This window comes from Talpa europaea, assembly GCF_964194135.1.
Source record: "Talpa europaea genome assembly, chromosome: 3".
NCBI classification, from domain to species: Eukaryota; Metazoa; Chordata; class Mammalia; order Eulipotyphla; family Talpidae; genus Talpa; species Talpa europaea.
In genome coordinates, this window is record NC_140069.1 from 96149754 (window position 1) to 96169268 (window position 19515).

Below are 19515 nucleotides of genomic sequence, written 5' to 3' on the forward strand. Positions count from 1 at the left end.
CTAGGTATTTACCCAAGTGAGGTAAAAACATGTTCACACAAAAGCTTGTTCAAAAATGTTCATAGATACTTTTATTCATTATGTCCACAAATTACAAACCACCCAAAGTTCTAACAGGTAACTGAATATAGCCATACAGTAGGATGTTATTCACAGTATAAAGTATAAACTTCTGATACACACAAAATAGATATGTCATGAAAACATGACATTGAGAAGAAGTTCATGCTGTGTGATCCTATTTTTGTGAAATTACAGAACAGGCAAAATCAATCTGTAGTCACAGAGACACATCAGCAGTGTCTGACACGGGTTGTGGGCACTGACCATCAAGAGGCACATGAGGAATCTCTGGGGTAGTATATATTGAAAGGATCTGTTTGTTGGTAGTATATATTAAAAGGATCTGTTGGTTGATACTGAAGAATATAGTTATCAAAATGCATCAAGATGTACACTTACTGGATGCATTTTATTGTATGTAAATGGAAAACTGATTTTAAAATTAAATATCAAATGTATAAATACCTTCTTAGCAATATTTTCCCTATTATTGTAGGGCTTTACCTTTTCTCAAATTATATATATATATAAATATATTTATATGAAATTCAAGGCAAACTTGTAATATTTGGTCCTAATCCAACTGGCCAAAAAAAAAAAATTTACATTTATATCTATTTATAGCTACATAGTTACATATATGTTTAATATAGGTATATATATTTTAAAAAACTATACAGTCATCATTATCAAAACATAAAGTATTATAGAATAATGAAACAAATATCAAGAGTGTTTTTAAAGGAAAAAGATGATCAAAGGACATCCCGAAAGTACATGAACAAACAGACCACAAAAACAACTGATTTAAAAGGTCTGACATGGAAATGTCTTTGGAGACATTTCTCCAAAGAAATTATATAAATGTTCAACAAATATATGAAAAGATACCTAACTTCATTAATCCGTAGCAATACACAAACCAACATAGCGATATACAAATCAAAACCACAATGAGATACCTACCATTTCATAATCATTGGTGTGACTACCTTTAAAAAACAAAGTAACAAATTGCATGAGTTTATCTTTGATTGCTGAGTAATATTCCATTGTGTATATGTATCACATCTTGATCCAGTCCAGCAACATGGATGGAGTTGGAAGGGATCATGCTCTGCGAAATAAGCCAGAAAAAAAAAGAAAAATACTGGATGGTCTCACTCATAACAGGAATTTAGAAAACCTAAATAAGGGACCAGGAAAAAGAATAAACCAGAGACACACTACAGTGGGGGGTGGGGAGTGGAGAAGAGGGATTAGGGTCAGAAAAAGGGGGTGGGAATTGTATGGGGAATATAACCAAAATGAAAATGCATATATTGTGCAAAAATGAAAAATGATGTAAGAATTATATAAAATAAAATAATTCACACAAAAAAGTAACAAGTGTTGAGAAGGATGTGGAGAATGTGCAATCCTTGTGCACTTGGTAAGAATGTAAAACAGCAAAACTATAGAAAACAATGTGACAGTTCCTCAGAAAATTGAAAGTAGAATTGCCTTATGCTTGAGCAGTTCCACTTCAGGGTATACACACAAAAGAATGGAAAGATGGATTCAAAGAGATTCGAACATCCATGTTCCTAGCAGCATTTTCATAATAGCTTAAGATAAGAACAACCCAAATGTCCATTGTGAATCAGTGGATAAACAAAATGTGACATATACACACAATGGATTATTATTTAGCCTTCAAAATGAAGGAAACTCTGACACATGCTACAACATGGATGAACCTAAGATCATTAAATATACTAGTTGCAAAAAGAAAACACTGTATAATTCCACAACAGGAGGCATCTGGTATAGTCCAACTCATAGAAACAGAACATAGAATGGCAATTGCCAGGGATTAGGGGAAGTGGGAGATGAGATATTGTTTAATTAGTACAGAGGTTCAGTTTTCCAGATGAAAAAGTTCAGGAGATTGGTTGTACAATAATGGGGTACTACTGAACAGTACAGTAAAATGTTAAGATGGTTAAATTTTATGTTTTGTGTACTTTACCATTAAAAATGTATATCTGTATATATATACACACACATAATTTATGTATATATACACACACAAATAATTTTTATATATATATATACGCACACACAAACACACATACACACACGCCTAATTTTTTTAAGTACTTTGGTAAAAGGAGAGAAGATGGTACAATTCAGTTGACTAGGGAGGAGATGTGGTTAGGGTTTATGGTATGATGCTAATCATAATAGTGATGGCAGCAGGCGTTTAATGAGCTCTTACCATGTGCCAGGAACTGTTCTAAGAGCTCATATAATCCTCATAAAAATCCTCTCCTGTTCTCTCTTCCCCCTAAATAAACCGTATACTGGAGCCTTGTGTGTCTGGGGCTAGCTAGACTTCCAGGCACCAGTTTACACCTTTTAACAGTCAGTGAAATTTCCCAGGCTTTCAACATGCTCTTCCACAGAGCAATCGAGCAGGCTGACAAGGTGGAGGACATGCAGGGACGCATCTCAGTCCTGATGGAGAACATCACCCACGCTATATTCCTCTATACCAGCCAGGCACTGTTTGAGAAGGACAAACTCACCTTCCTGTCTCAGATGGCTTTTCAGGTAAGGGAGTGAGTCAGTCAGTAGCACCCCCAGTGTTAAATTCCCACACCTCTGTTTATTACGTGCTTTACTTCTACTGAAGAGACGCATACATAGATAACCTTTTTGGAAACCCTAGTGGCATGAGGAGAGGTTAGTTGTACCTGTAAAACAATTACCAGGGTTTTTTCCAATTTAATCTCATAAATAAGAAAAATCTTTCATATATCTTGTAGTTATTTAGACATAATTTCAATAACAAGACTATCAATATTAGCGCAGCTTTCTTTTTAGTAAGTAGTTCCACTGTCATGGAGGCTTTCTCAATTTTTGTAACAAGTTTTAAGACAAGTGTGATCTAAGAGCAGAAGGCTAACTATGAAAGCATATTGCAAATATATTGCTAATAGGTATAGGTGTTACTGTTGGATTAAACCAGCCTTCATAATTACTTATTAGATTTCTGATCAAGAGCTCAAGAACATGGGCATAAGTAATCTCAGATTATTTGTTTCATGTACAGAACAGATATATAAATATAGGAATTCTCATAAGATTTGGTTCTACCTATTCAATTACATCTGTTATATGGTGACTGCTGTTTTGTGTCATGATTTTGATGTAAATTGAATGATCCTTTTCAATTTTGTGTACCCTCAAGATTTTGCTGAGAAAGAGAGAGATAGACCCTCTTGAACTGGATTTCCTGCTTCGATTCACAGTTGAACACACTTACCCGAGTCCTGTTGACTTCCTAACTACTCAGTCATGGAGTGCAATTAAGGTACTTAGGAACGTGATTTTTTAAATTTCTGTATCTGATTTCAAATCTCTGTTACCTCAAATGTAGAAATTACCGTATGATCCAGCAACTAGCTATCATTTCAGTTGTAGAAATATAATGTGATGTTCTTTAATCTTTGATTGCTAAATTGTTTATTTGGAAATAAAGGAGCTTGTGACCTATTTGTGAGCAGGAGAGTTAATAAATATGTATGCTCCATCAGGAACTTTGATTAAAGTCAAGTAATGTAAGTAAATTTTTCAATTTACTTGAATCTGGTTTGTTTGGTTTTTTTCTTTTGTTAGCTTGCTTGCTTGTTTTGTTAATTATACATATATTAGTTTATTTGCATTGTAAACCTTTAAGCAGCTTTAGTGAAAATAGTGATATTAATTCTTCAACTTCTGTTATCAATCCATAATCCATTTTTCTGTTAGCAAATCCTATTAAGAGTTTATTCTTCCAGATCTGGAACTCCTAAAAGATGCTCATAATATACTAAGCTCTCCCTTACTCTTTTTTCTAAGAAGGGATATTTCTATGCTTGAAAATAACATCCTTTATTTTTTATAGTATGTTTAGATTTTCAGTGGAATTTTAATTCATTTAGAATTATAAATTTAGGTTTAGTTGTGTGGTCAGTGAGGATCTCAGCAGAGCACAGATGACACCTACAAAGGGATGACAAAGAAAAAGTTTAACAAAAAGTGTATTTTCATAGTCTGGGTAGGGAGATGAAGGAATCAACTAGGGTTGGGGAAGAATAAGCAAGGGAAAGGAATCATTGCTGGAAGTACTGAGAAATGAAGTGGGAGGGGATTTGGTAGAGCAACATGGCCACTAGCAGACTCTGTCACAACAGGGAAGTTGCTGAGGCAGAAATGGCCCCGCCTTTCCCTCTCTCCTGCAGCTCTCCAGTCTCTTGCAGTTCCTCCTACTGACCAGACCCAACCCGGCTACAGAACAGGGATCTTAGTTCATGTAATCCTTAGAGAGTCCCTTCTTAGCAGGGCAGAAAAGAATGTAGAGTGAATCTGGAGAGGAAATGAAGCCTATTTAGCACTTATTTACATAGGTTTCAATGCATTCACGAGTCCTTATGTGAAAATTTAAGCTCTCACACTCACTATTCCCATGTGTTCCCTTATGTATTACAGGCAGTAGCTCTTATGGAAGAATTTCGAGGCATAGACCGAGATGTGGAAGGATCTGCCAAGCAGTGGAGGAAATGGGTAGAATCCGAATGTCCGGAAAAAGAAAAGCTGCCACAAGAATGGAAGAAGAAAAGTTTAATACAGAAGTTAATTATTTTGAGAGCAATGCGCCCTGACAGAATGACATATGCTCTTAGGTGAGGCCATCAGCATTTTCAGAAATTCAGGTTAACCTAGAGGAAAGTTAATATTAGGGTCTAGGACCCTGGTGGAAGAGTTTATGGTCTATGTTGATGAGAAGCAACTCTGCTGAAGTGTTGATGTTGTAATCACCACTATCGTGAGAATCTGCTGAACATTAAGCAGTGTGCTAGTGTATAGGCCAACGCAGCACATCCTTCCTGAAAAGCTTAATTCTTAAATAGGGAAGACAAACAATCAATAGAAGAATTCTAGGAAGAGAGATGGGTGTCAGCAGAGCTCAAAGACCAAGAACATGCCTTATATATAGCCAAGTATAATTTCCACCAACTTTATTCATTGGTGGCATTCAGTTCTGAAAATTTTGCAAGTCAAACAAAAATAAATTCCTTTTATGAAGATACCTGGGGTATTATAACTCTACAATATTACTTAAAAGCAGACACTCCTGCTCTCAGATTCCCAGCATTTGTGTGGGGTTTGTTTTGTTTCTAAATTGAAGCTACCAGAGGGCAAGGGTGGGAGGTAAGAAGCAAAGGGCAGAGGTTACCCGATGACTATGGTGGAGGATTATGGGTGAGTATGGTAATATACACCTGAAAAGGTGGGAATCCCTGAATCATACACAGGGTTGTTAACCAATGTTACTGCATAAAAAAAAAAATAGTATACAATTAAAGAAAATGCCATCTTAGAATTTTGGATATATAAAATTTTATATTTAAAAATAATCTTCAGGGCCTCCCCGGTGGCGCAGCGGTTGAACGCTGGGTTGCGAAGCTGCCCGCAGCCTCTGCAGCATCGGTTTGATCCCCGGCTGCTCCCCGGCCACCAGAGGAGGGTCCCACTTGGCGCGCAGACCTCTCCTGCCGCCCGCTGCTCCCCTCAGCAGTGTACTTCAGTCCTTCTGCCTGCTCTGCTCCGCTCTGGCTCTGGTGAATTCTCTCGCCCTCCCGCGCTTCTGACTGTATCCAGTGCTTGTATAAATAAATAAATAAATCTTTAAAAAATAAATAAATAAATAAATAAAAATAAAAATAAAAATAATCTTCAAAAACATAAATCACTTGACTGTAAAAATAAAATGTAGTCTTCATATTTTAAATTTCAAGCCTTGCTATTTTGAATATTTAGTAATGATGGCTTATGACTTTCTTACTACATAATGTAACATTTGCTGCACTAAACAAAACTGCCAAGAAATATTTATCTAGAGTCTCCACTGATTTTCATGTGTGACTTTCTACCAATTCTTGTCATTTGTATTTTTCCCATTTATATTTTTAAATATAAATGTTGACTCTAATGTTTTACACTTTTGTATCCTACTTTTTTCAGCGAGCTTAATTATGTAATCAGTTTTTCTCTTTCTTAGTCTTTACCATTTCAAATCCTGGTTATACAATATCCCAATAATGTGATATCTCATAAAAATAAAAGCAGAATCTCCCGTCTGTATTTCGGTCCAAATGTTCTTTTTCATTGCCCTTTTTGGCTTCTAAATGGTGCTATGCTACTTAATTCACTCAAGCTGTATTCTAATTTGAATTCACCAACCAAAGCGTTCCAACTTCCTTCCCTACCTTGCTCCTTTTTCTTCAGTCTTATTCACATGCCTCAGGTTTTTCCCTTCGCTTTGTCTCCTTCAGCCAATTTTCTCTTTGCAGAAGCCTCTGCCGAATCCTACTTTACAAGTTAATTCTGCTTAGTAGTACTTACTTTCTGCTAAGTCTGATGCTGCTGGAAAATAATCCGTGCTTAATTGAGCTTCCCTGTGTTAGAAACACCCCAAAAAGCTTTTGTATATTCATGAGAAGCTCAGCAGGCTGGAAAATTGCACTGTGGCAAATCTAATGAACTGTTAATAAGTAATGGGGGGGTCTGGCAGGGGATTTGGGGGATACAAAGCCATATGCAGGCAGCTGGTGGTACTCAGGGGGGTCTCAGTAGCCCCCCAAAATGGAATGTTCTGATTTTCAGAGCTTCTAAAGCAGAGATGGATTTCACTGATACAAGTGTACAAATTGTGTTGGCTTCATATTGTCATTCTAGCAGAACATCCCATGTAATGAACATGGTTTGCTTCCTTCCTTCCTTTGCCTACAGTTTAAGCTGATCCAAGTGGTGATACTTTTCAAGGTCAAGAACACTGATCATGTTTTGTTTTGTTTGTTTTTTTGCATTATCCTTTTTTATAGGAATTTTGTGGAGGAAAAACTGGGTACAAAGTATGTGGAGAGAAGCAGATTGGATTTAGTTAAAACATTTGAAGAAAGCAGTCCAGCCACCCCAGTATTCTTCATCCTGTCCCCTGGGGTAGATGCCCTTAAGGATTTGGAGATTCTTGGTGAGTGGCAGGAGGCTTGCCGGCTGCTCTCCCTCCCTCCCTCTCACCTGTACCCACTTGACCTTCCTCTTGAGTTCACAGTTATCTTTGTTGTTTGTTTAATCTGTTGGAAGGTGAGTGTATGGGGAATGTAAGGCTAATAACACTCTAGTCTGAAGAAATGATCAAAGGGAACATTCCTCTGGTTGGCATAATGTAAGTTTCTTTTGTTCTGTTTTCTACCTTTTGACTACATGAGGGCCAGAGGGCAATTTTCTCCACGCTCATGTAATCTTGTGCCCCCTGTGACTAAATAATGGTCATTAGAGCAAGTCTATTCGATTGTGCAAGGCACTGTCGCTTTGTGCTTTGGATTACCATTCCCCACGGCCTGCCCTGAGAATACCAGGTTAATAGAGCCATGGCCTGACTGTGCTTGATTCAAGCGCGGCCTCACAAGGTGAGAGACTCGTGCATTTACCCAATGAGCCGATCCAGTCAGAAAATGATGTGATATCTACCACATGTTGCTCCTTTTTATGAGGGAAATGCTTTACTACTCCTGCAAGAGTTTATAAAGCTCAATAACAATGCTTCCCATCTATCAAAATGTCAAAAGCTTCATTACCATAAAACCAGAGGAACTGATTTCCAGAAGCTTTGCTAATGCTTGCTAATGCTTGGTGAGAGCTCATAATAATGCTTATTGAAAAGCAGAGGTTTAGTTTGGATTCTTCATGAAAATGACCTAGAAGGTGGCAGCAGTGACCACAGATGGACATTGGGCCACAGAGTTCCACATTCATGTCACCTCTCCCTGATTAACTTTTCCTCTCACTGTGTTGTGTCCTCCCACAGGCCAGAGACTTGGGTTCACAATTGACTCAGGGAAATTCCACAATGTGTCTCTGGGACAAGGTCAGGAGTTGGTGGCAGAAATGGCACTGGAGAAAGCTTCCAAAGGAGGACACTGGGTCATACTCCAGGTGGGTATCGTGTTTTCCTGGGAAACACTGGGATGCACACAGAGTTCTGTCTGTGTCTGACTGTGCAGAGCTGCCCAGCCCCTGGGGACTTGAGCCTTTCACACAACACATGGCGGATGGCGGAATCCAGGGGTTCTCTCAGCACCCTCAAATGTGATATGGGGATTTGCTAGCCATGGTGCTTTAAAATTTAAAATATTAGAGGGCGTTCCATTGTTCTTCTGACTTAGAGCTATCTGGAACAATCCGTCAGTGGTTTGTATAGGTTGCCAGTGCTATGGTCACGGTGTCTCTCATGCGCATGTGGATTTGTAGTTGACAGAGTGTTTGATACATTTGATCTTGTTACGGAGCAGCCTCGATATAAAACGGGTTGCCTGGCTGTGGGTCCTCACCCTCGCGCTTAAAAGGGACTTATTAGTACTCCACTGCAGGCACACACAAAAGGTTAATAAAAGGTTTATTTACAAAGGAAAGGGAAATGAGGAAATGTACAACTCAGGGAGAAAATAGGGAAATAAAGTCTTTAATGCGTCCTACCCGATCTGCTGACCTGGAAACCCAATGTCACTCTGAGAGCTGGCCGAGCTGCGAGCTGGGGAAAGCCAAAAAGGGAACCCCCCAAAGCCCACATATCTGGTTTTATACAAAACCTGGCTGCTTAACCCCACCCTCAGGTTCCAGCCACCTTCCCTTTGGTGGTGATGGGATTTGTCTTTCCCAATGTCTTGATGGCTTTAGTCTGGAGTGGGGGTGGAGTCCAGAAAGCCTGTATGGAATTAGCTTCAGGACATCCTTTTCCCCCTAACAATTTCATACAACTCTGACCCCAATGTAACATCCCCTTTGTAAGTTAAGTAGAGTAGATAACTCCTCTGTCCTTTCTAGGCTAGCATTTTATTGTTCTATGATTCTAAATCTAGAATCTTCCAGGTACCACCCTTGGTGAGGTTTTCTAGCAGGAATTCAAATACCAGACGGGGGGGGGGGGGGATCTTAAATCCCATGGGGGGATTTAAGATTTAATAAAAAGCAAACAAAAAATAAGAATGGTTGCTGTCAACATTTTCCAGTTTGTGAAGACTTTGCCACGATTATCTGAGGTGCGATTCTAAACTGCATTGGTGGAACAAATACAAAATGATGTCCTTTTCCCAAACCAAAGGAAAAATCAAGATTATAGAACCTTGCCTTCTTGGCCTGCCCCTGTAGCTCCTCCTATAGACTGTCCATGCCACCATCTAGGCAAAGCCATGTTCTGATGGCTTATTCTCTGCCCAAGTGACCCCAACTTATCCCACTGCCAGTGTGCAGCAGAGATGGCATCACTGGAGCCTGATTCCACCCAGGGCACTTGGTGAGTCACATCTGGCTTAGCCACAGCTGGGGGTCTTGATACTGGCAGGGAGTGCAGTGAACAGCACCAGGAAAGGACTCTACAGACGCTTCCTAGCCCCAACCCACGCTGTCCTTACTCCTTTGACAGCAAGGCCTTGCTGTCTCAACAGGTCTGAAAATGGCCATGTGGTTCATAGCACAGTCATCTCAGAGGTTGTCATCCACATGCAGACTCTACTAGTCATTCACCCCGTGTGCTGGCTCTAATGACAACACAGCTGCAAGGATGGGGATGACCACCCCTACTCTAAGAATGAGGAAAATGAGCCTCAGATGAGTCTGAGCCGTGCAAGGTTCTTGAGGAGGAGTGGGATAGTCACTGAGCCAGTACTTGAATCTAGATCTGTTTGTTACAAGCAGAGTCCCTTCTGCTAGCCAGTGTCACCGCTAGAAGACAGTCCACGGACCTCCCTGGGGGTCCTCCGTATCCAGGGTTGATACATTTTGCATTTCTGCTTAAAATATAATTGGAGTCACCAAGAAGCAGCCCAGCGTCCAAGCAGAACATAGCCCTCTGGGAGAGTTATACCTACTGCTTGGATGAAGTCTTCCTCGGTAACTTGGATGGTGCGTCCACTTCTCAGGCTCACAGTCAGATAGGGAAGAGTGGAGGGTAGGATTTTTTCAGAGAGAGTGATGTGGCTCAGACAGTTTGGCATAAGATCTTCCCACAAGAGGAAGAATTTGTTGAGTTCTCATGTGTCGAGTGGGTCAGACTCGTGAGAACTGTAGGAGGGGTGTGGTCATCCACAAGAGAAAATAGTATTCAAAGTAAAACATTTCTTGTGTTTTTCTATCCATGCTGAGCTACCAGTTGCCCCCCAAAAATGCGCACAAGTTTTAACTTAAAGTCTTAAGGTGCCTCAGTCAAGGATCTGCTTTTGGATTATCTGGTCTAGAATCCTGGATCTGGTGTGTAACTTTCTCTCCACTCCTCACCCCCTGCCCCCACATGGAATGATTGGAGAGGAGAGACTCTCCCAAACTGTTCAAGTTTCTGGAGGTTTCTAGTATCCCTTTGATCAACACATAAAACAGAAGCAGGACTTTGAACAAGGAGATGATCAGTATAATTGGAACTTGTTTCATAGTTTGTAACTTACATTAAATTATATTACCACAGGCACATGTACCTCCACATGTCATATACATATACCTCCACATGTCAGTAAGTTCTTAACCAAACCCTACAGTGGTCAGTTATTATGATCAGATAGATACAACCCTCTGTGTATAGTTAGCTAGCATTTTACTAACCCCCACATTCCAGAGAAATCTATTACAAAGGTAACAGGCTAGCAGCTATCTTGATCTCAAATGCACACTAGATGATTTATGAATTAGCATAATGAGCTTTAAAAATTACATTTTGTGGACAAAATGCATGGTTTTCAAATAGATGTATCAGCTAAAGTGCAGCACAGGCATTGCTGCGCTTAGGCAAAGGGGTACAAGAATCTAGTCCCCAAGCCAGTGTGTCGAGAGTGGTTCCCAGGGTGGATTCTAAAGCCGGCTTGTGTCCAGCGGCGATGCACGGGAGGATTTTCTCTCCTCTGCGAATACAGCCACATTCTGAGGTATTGGGAGTCAGGACTTCAATGTATGAATTTGGTTGGCAGGGACACAGTTCAGCCCTTGACATCTACCCATGTTCAATATTTGCCAAAGAGAAAAAAATCACTAATTGGGATATGCTTTTTTAAAATAGAATTGTTTCAGGAAACAATAGCCACATTGCTCAGAAGAGCTAAAAAGAAACTTCTCTGAAGAGGAAATGCAAATGGCCAACAGGCATATGAAAAAATGTTCAACATCACTTGTCATCAGGGAAATGCAAATCAAAACTACCATGAGATACCATCTTACATCAGTGAGAATGGCACATATTAAAAAAACTAGCAACAACAAATGTTGGCGAGGGTGTGGAGAAAAAGGAACTCTTCTGCACTGTTGGTGGGAGTGCAAACTGGTCCAACCACTGTGGAAAGCTGTGTGGAGATTTCTGGACCTACTAAACATAGAGCTTCCATATGATCCAGCAATTCTACTCCTAGGTATTTACCCAAAGGACACAGAAATATCAATTCCAAAGAACACCTGCACCCCTATGTTTATAGCAGCACTGTTTACAATAGCTAAGCTTTGGAAACAACCCAAATGCCCAAAAATAGATGACTGGATCAAGAAGATGTGGTACATATATACCATGGAATATTACTCAGCATTCAAAAAAGATAAACACATGCAATTTGCAGCAACATGGATGGCGCTGGAAGGGATCATGCTCAGCGAAATAAGCCAAAAAGAAAAAGAAAAATACCGGATGGTCTCACTCATAGCAGGAATCTAGAAAACTTAAATAAGGGACCAGGAAAATGAATATAAGAAAGTGAAAATCAAAATCAACAAAAACTATGAACCAGAGATACTTTTAGGGGGGAGGGGGCGGGAGGGGAGGGATTGGGGTCAGAATGGGGGGGCTGCAATTGTATGGGGAATATAACAATAAAATTTATTAAAAAAAAAAAAAAACCCTTGCACCACCAGGGAGGCCCCATTTTGTTAAACTTCTAATTCACATACAATGTACATACAGAAAATAACTGATTCTTTAATACAGTATCAAAACATGGGATTAGATTTTTAATCTAATTTTTAATTAGATCTTTAGATTAGGTTGCAACGACTATAATACCGGAGAAAAATGGAGATTTCTTTGTATGTAAAAAAACAAAAGCACACCTACACGAGTTTTCATAAAATATTTCATCCACTACAATTTTAGAGGAAAAAAGTAGTAGCTGAGTTTGGTAGAGTGGGCAAAAAAAAAAAAAATGCCCTTGAGTGTTGATGTTTACAGCAGTTTTATTGATAACTCTGATAATAAGATAGCTTTAGTGTCTCCCAAACCATTTGTTTCTTCAGTAAATGCTCCCACTGGGTTCCCTCATCACAGCACATTATCAAAATAAGGGGCCCCCAGGCCAACACTAAGCACCCATACTATTCCACCACAGTCCATTGGACCCTTCTACACCTTTCTCTCCATCCCCACCCTGCCATCCAGTTAGCCTCAATTCTGCAGTCAGATTTCAAGTGTTTGTTTTGGTTTAGTTTTATCTGTGACTTTGTTTTGTTCCATTGTATTGCTCATGTAAGTGAAATCATGTGGTATTTGTCTTTCACCTTCTGTCTTATTTTACTTAGCATAATCACCTTGAGTTCTGATCATGTTGTTGCAAATGGCAAGATTTTATCTTTTTTATAACTAAGTAGTATTCCATTGTGTATTTAGTTTTAAAGATTTATTTATTTATGCATACAAGAGCTGGGGTATAGGCCAGAGGCCTGGGGGATGAGAGGATTCAACAGAGACAGTGGGGAACAAAAAAAAAAAAAAAAAACAATAGCCACATTGCTACTCCTGTTCACCTTCATTCTCTGTATTTTTGTTGCTCTTATACTCTGAAATGTTTGTTGTTGTTGGAAATGATCACATATCTCTAAGGGTGATACTTCAATTCATTATATTAAGAATTTCTTCAAAGCGAAGGAGTCTGTGAAGCATGGCATTTACTAGCCTGCCCAATACCAGCTGCCAAGCTTACCCTGTTGGTGTTTGGCATTAGAGGAGCAAGTGTGTGAAACAGAAAACTGAAGAGCCATCAGTGATGAGGGTGGCATTTGTTTCATGATAGGGTTTAAGAAAATTATAGGGGTATGCACAGCATCTTAACAAAGAGTGATTGCTTTCTTTTTCAGCCGGACTTTCCTCTTTCATATCCTTTTGAGTCCATATAGTAATGAGTAGAAGTTTGACTAGAGGAGACTTAAGTCAAACAGGAACATGGTTGATGGATCACACACCTCTCTGACCTTTAGTTTTTGTACTTGATAAGTCTCGGTAATTGAATCTGAACTGACACAAAGAAAAGTATCCAGTACCTCCATCTCAGAAGTGACTGATGGGTGCTGAAGTAGGGATAAGTGTGTGGGAAGAGATTTTGGTTTACAAAGACAGCTTGTGATGGTTTGGAGCACTTCAGCGGTTTGCTCTTCAAGTCTGTTTTGGTTTGTTTATTTTTTTTCCAATAGTAAAGGAAAATTTTAACATGGTTCTGAGTTTTCCACCCTTTTTATATATAGGAAAATACATTTCTATAATTTAATAGAATTAAGTTTCATAGGAATTTTAAATCATACTGTCTTTCAGAATGTCCATTTGGTAGCCAAGTGGCTAGGAACATTGGAGAAGCTCCTTGAAAGATTCAGTCAAGTCGGCCACAGAGATTATAGGGTTTTCATGAGTGCTGAGTCTGCACCTACACCGAATGAACATATCATCCCTCAAGGACTCCTAGAAAATTCCATTAAAATCACTAATGAGCCTCCCACAGGGATGCTGGCCAATTTGCATGCGGCCCTCTACAACTTTGACCAGGTAAGAAAGCAGAAAAAACCTGCTTGGAGAGTAGGTCAGGGCCTTCTCACAAGACATTGGGCCCATCATCTACTCATACATCTCATGCAGGGGAATGAGGTGACATCTCAGGGCGGGGGCGGTCACACCAATCTCCTCAAAGACTTGCTTTTGTCATCCCCTATTCCTACTGCTAGAAAATATATTTAAGTTTCACCCTAAACTAAGAAACTACAATCACATATTTAAGAAGAATAAACTGTGTTCCTCTTTAAGGAACTTGCTTGTTGAAGATAAATGTGTCATACTAGCGTCTCTTACCACAGAAAGAAAGAGGAAAAGCTATTGCTATTCTTGTTGATGTTGAGAATGATAACAATAACAACTTGGAAGAGTTTTAGTATAATACTTAGTATTTTAGATCTAGTTTTAATATTAGTAAATTTAAAGTCCTTCCTTTCAGATTATATCCATACTGCGCTATTGTTTTTATTTTCATTTCCTACCAAAATAACAAATAAGTTATTGCATAGGTAAATTAGTGATAGCTGCATTATTGTCATTCTCCTTCAAATGGTCATCTCTCTCTATAAATAATCAGGTTTTTCAGTTTTCTTTGTTGCTATTTCTCAGAATTCCTATTCCTGTCTCTAATTCTGAGAAATCCTTAGTAAATAATATTTTTCTTGGAAGCAGAATAAGCCTTAAAAGGAAATACAGGGCCTCCCCTGGTGGCACAGCAGTTGAGCGCTGGGCTGCGAAGCTGCCCGCAGCCTCTGCAGCACCGGTTCGATCCCCAGCTGCTCCCCGGCCACCAGAGGAGGTTCCCACATGGTGCGCAGACCTCTCCTGCTGCCCGCTGCTCCCCTCAGCAGTGTATTTCGTCGGTCTGCCTGTTCTGCTCCCCGCTCTGGCTCTGGTGGATTCTCTCACCGTCCCGTGCTTCTGACTGTGCCCAGTGCTTGTGTAAATAAATAAATACATCTTAAAAAAAAAAAAAAAAGGAAATACATATTATTTGGTGATAAATATCTAGCCCCCTCTGAGAAGTGTTACGTACTATGAAGGATACCAAACAGCTTAGCTTTTTCTATCGTACCTTCTATACCAATACCCAAACCAACAGTAAGTATAATAAATTGGCCAAATAAGAATATTGTACTGAAGGATGCAGTTAATTGCTTCATGAAATAACAGTGATTTTTAGCTGTAAGTAGACTGTTTTTAAAAAAAGCACTCAAAACCTATTGAATCTGTTGCACATTTGCCATATGCTTTTTTATGAATGATGGCACGCATGTTTGTTTTTAATCATCCCTTAATTTATAAAACTAAAATTTTTACTTTAAAATATTTTAAACTCTTCCCCAAATTAAGTACAGAAAAGGAGTTTTTGGGGCCTCCCAGGTGGCGCAAGGGGTTAAGCACCGCACTATGAAGCAATCCGCAACCTCTGCAGCACGTTCAATCCCCGGCTGGCCAGGGAGAAACCCACATGGTGCAGCAGACCTCTCTTGACTCGCCCGCTGCTCCCCTCAGCAGTGCATTTCAGTCAGTCTGTCTGTTCTGTTCCCCACTCTGTCTCTGGTGAATCCTCTCACCCCCACTCCCCACCCCCCGCATCTCTGGCCTGCACTCCAGCTCTTGTTTGCATAAATAAATCTTTAAAAAAAAAAAAAACAAGAGGAGTTTCCCATATTTAATGAGATTAACTCAATCCCCTGAATCAATTGTATATGTTCATGAAAAACGAGCATTTCATGATCAAATATGCTTCAACCCAGTTGTCCTTCAGCTTTTTTTGGTAAGCCCTTTGATAATCTGGCAACACGGTGAACACTCTCCCGAGAGTGTTTCATCCCTGGCATTGTCTTGTTGGAGCCTGTAATGTGGGCAGAGAGGGCACTCATGTCATCCCCCTTAGTACCCATTTGGGTCAGGAAAGTGAATCCAGCTGCTCTGTTTCTCTGGTGCCCTCCTTGGGTGAAAAGAACACCCAAGGAATATAGACAAGTAAAATGTTGTATTTCAGAATTTCGCTTTTTGAAACAAATTTTTTTTTTGTTAATTTACCATTGGTTGGTAGTACTCCACAAATGTCAGGAGTACAGCTTTACAGTAAGTGTGTTAGCCTCGACTTACCTAGTGCCTGTGATTTCCCTCCCTCCCTCTTCATCAACTCCTTTGGTAACTCAACATTTTCCACAAGGGTCTTAGAGTTATTTTTGTTGTGATTTGTTAATTCATTTGCTTTGGTTATTTGCATGTCACATTTGAGGGAAACTGTCTACTTTCACTTTTTGACTTAGTTTGCTTAGCATGCTTTGATTTTTAAGTCAAATTAATCTGTATTTTGAATCAGCATTTACCTCCAAACTTATGTTTATTCTTAACAAAGTTTATGTAATATTAATCCCATTATTACTCTACCCATTAGGGGATATTTATGTAAATATGATCATAAGTTATCCAGGACATAAAGAACAACTTCTTGTTGGTTGTGGCTTAATCTATGCCTCTTTCAACTCAGTAGTGTCTGCCTCCTGAAGAAGATTCATCAACAGTGCTATTTTGACTCCTCTGGTTTAAAAAAAAAATCCAGATTTTTAAAAGTCAGACTCTAGATTCATTCTACTATAAGATCACAGGAAGAAACAGGTATATGTGTGTAGGTGCCTATTCTCTGTTCACAAATATACAGAACAATTGATATTTTTTTTTCTGACCTTAATTTGCTTATCACTTGGTTTATGAAACTATAGTTGTCCTGAAATGTGGAATGGCATGTACATACATACTTATTCTCAAGAAAGCCTGATTTTCTTCCTATAGTGATTATGTTACTAGAGACTAATAAATGGACATTCACCTATCACTTTTTTTTACTGAGGATAAAACTAACCCAAGTAACTAGCTAAATACCCAGCCAAAATGGGCACCAAGATAGATTACTTTAATCAACATCTCTGTCCCTGTGTCATAGGCACCAACAAAATAGGATGCCCAGGATATACATTATATGCAATACAGAGTATAGTAATATATTTATTTTAGTATCTTGGGCTTCCTGTAGACTACCTGTAATTCAGGGATGTGTTAAGTGCCTCATTAGATCATAATTCCTAAGTAAAAGTTTGATACATCTGTTTGCTTTCCTAGAAATACAGTTGAAAGTGATACATATGTTTATATCCTTCTGGATTAATTCTGCTTACATGCTTTCTCTCTTCTTCCTTCAAAAGCTTGCCTTTAAAAATAAAAACATGCCTTTTATTTAATGTTAAATTGTGGAAAGTTATTTTTAATGACTGTTTATTTCCCCATTCCATAAATGACCTGGTGATTTAGTTGGGTCTGTTTATTACATGACTTAGTTTATTCTAGAGCTATAGTTGGTGGTAACCCTGGATTCTGCTGAAACTAAAAAGTTATTCTGGTCCTAGAACAAGGGAACAATCTAGTCTGAGTTTAGTACCAGACATGCCTTGGAAGACCAGACCTGAGCAACCTCCCCAAAGGTCCTAAATATATATTTTTGGTGGCCCAAGTTATCAGATCCGCTTTGAAGGTAGACTGGCTATAGTCTGACCATAAGGACTAGAAAGGAAGGTGCATAGTTTGGCCTCATCTTCTGCTCCCCAACATCAGCAGAAGAAGTCCTTGACTTTTTTTTTTTATTGGTCTCACAGAACTGCCAAAGTCAAGGATGGGCAGATCACTAGCTCTAGGCCATAGATTGGACGGCTGTTTCTTGCCTTTGATTTTTATGGCTGCTGGGGCCATGACAGTGTCAGGGCAGCATGCCAGGATTCCAGTTTCCTTCTCCATTTTCAAAAATGTTCACAGATCTAGTATACAGGGCATATGTTTTCCAGTCTTCCATATGCCTTTCTCTCACTCCTTCATTGGAAGGAAATTATTTGTCACGGTGATTGTGTTAAAATACAGTACAAAATTATAGAGGTTGAAACAAGATGGAAGTTTGATTCTTTCGCACATCATTGGCAGCTCTGTTGCATGAGATCAACCACACTCCCAAGTTGATGCGGGACTCTGCCACATCTGAGATTTCCAGAGATGTCCAGTTATCATTTGTAGACCACGGGAGAAGAAATAGAATGACAACTGTGGCAAATAATTTCCTTCTAAACAAATGACACTTTGCATACTTCACTTCTGGTCAAGTTTTGCTGGCAAAAAATGTGGTCATCTGGTACATCTGGTTTCAAGCAAGACTGGGAGGTAGTTTTTTCTGATGGGTGGCCATGTGCCCAGATAATCTGTATTACTGTGGAACCTGGGGGAATAGAGAACTGGGGTTAGTTATCTCATGTTCTCCTACAGTGAAGATATTAAGATGATGTACTTTTTGTCATTTGGATTTTCCCAGGAATTTTTTTCAGGGTACAATGATGTCAAACTATTGGTCACAATGACTTGTCTCATTCTCTAATGAACTTAGAAACATTTGGAAGAATAACTGAAGCCTGATTAGCTTTCCTCATAAATCAACAGGCTGGCAAAGGCCAAGTAGTCTCCTATTGTGCTCTCATGAGTAGGTAGCTTGCTTAAAACTGAATGTTAAACACCTGCACCCCTATGTTTATAGCAGCACTGTTTACAATAGCTAAGCTTTGGAAACAACCCAAATGCCCAAAAATAGATGACTGGATCAAGAAGATGTGGTACATATATACCATGGAATATTACTCAGCATTCAAAAAAGATAAACACATGCAATTTGCAGCAACATGGATGGCGCTGGAAGGGATCATGCTCAGCGAAATAAGCCAAAAAGAAAAAGAAAAATACCGGATGGTCTCACTCATAGCAGGAATCTAGAAAACTTAAATAAGGGACCAGGAAAATGAATAACTATAAGATAGTGAAAATCAAAATCAACAAAAAACTATGAACCAGAGACACTTTTAGGGGGGCGGGAGGGGAGGGATTGGGGTCAGAATGGGGGGGCTGCAATTGTATGGGGAATATAACAATAAAATTTATTTAAAAAAAAAAACAAAAAAAAAAAAAAAACTGAATGTTAAATGTGTCTCACATCTGTCTCAAAATCCTTTACAAGACTATTGAAAACTCAGACCCTTGCCCATAGAAACCATACAGGTGGATAACCAGACATTTTTCTTTTTTCCCAGGATACACTAGAAGCATGCTCTAAGGAGCAGGAGTTTAAAAGCATCCTCTTTTCTCTTTGCTACTTCCATGCCTGTGTTGCTGGGAGATTGAGGTTTGGCCCACAGGGCTGGAGCCGAAGCTACCCCTTCAATCCTGGAGACCTCACCATTTGTGCCAATGTCCTCTACAACTACTTAGAGGCAAATCCTAATGTAAGTGCCAGTGGTCAGACAACCTTCTGCAGAATGTACTGAATCTGTCAGCCTTTGGGTACTGTCAAAATGGACCATAATTTCTCTTTTGAAGCTATTACTGAAATAGCTGACACTATATATGCATCTTCTGCCAAGTGTGAAAAGAAACCAGATCAAAGGTTTTTCCAGCAGCAGAAGCTTGAACTTCCTAAGATAGGTCAAACCAGTTCTACATCAACAGCTTAGTGCAAATAAAAAAAAAATGTCCTTCATTATGTT

General features: G+C 39.3%; 1 protein-coding gene across 1 annotated transcript in view; it reads left to right on the forward strand.

Moving 5' to 3' along the window:
- Window positions 1–19515, forward strand: part of DNAH11 (dynein axonemal heavy chain 11) — a gene marked incomplete at its 5' end in the record, with an annotated part of 290362 nt that overhangs the window by 254049 nt on the left and 16798 nt on the right. Inside the window, 7 exons of the mRNA XM_084230443.1 lie at window positions 2488–2658; window positions 3299–3421; window positions 4579–4772; window positions 6975–7123; window positions 7961–8088; window positions 13700–13927; window positions 19063–19254. Of these exons, the coding sequence (XP_084086569.1) occupies window positions 2488–2658; window positions 3299–3421; window positions 4579–4772; window positions 6975–7123; window positions 7961–8088; window positions 13700–13927; window positions 19063–19254 (1185 nt within the window). The remainder of the gene's footprint in view (window positions 1–2487; window positions 2659–3298; window positions 3422–4578; window positions 4773–6974; window positions 7124–7960; window positions 8089–13699; window positions 13928–19062; window positions 19255–19515) is intronic.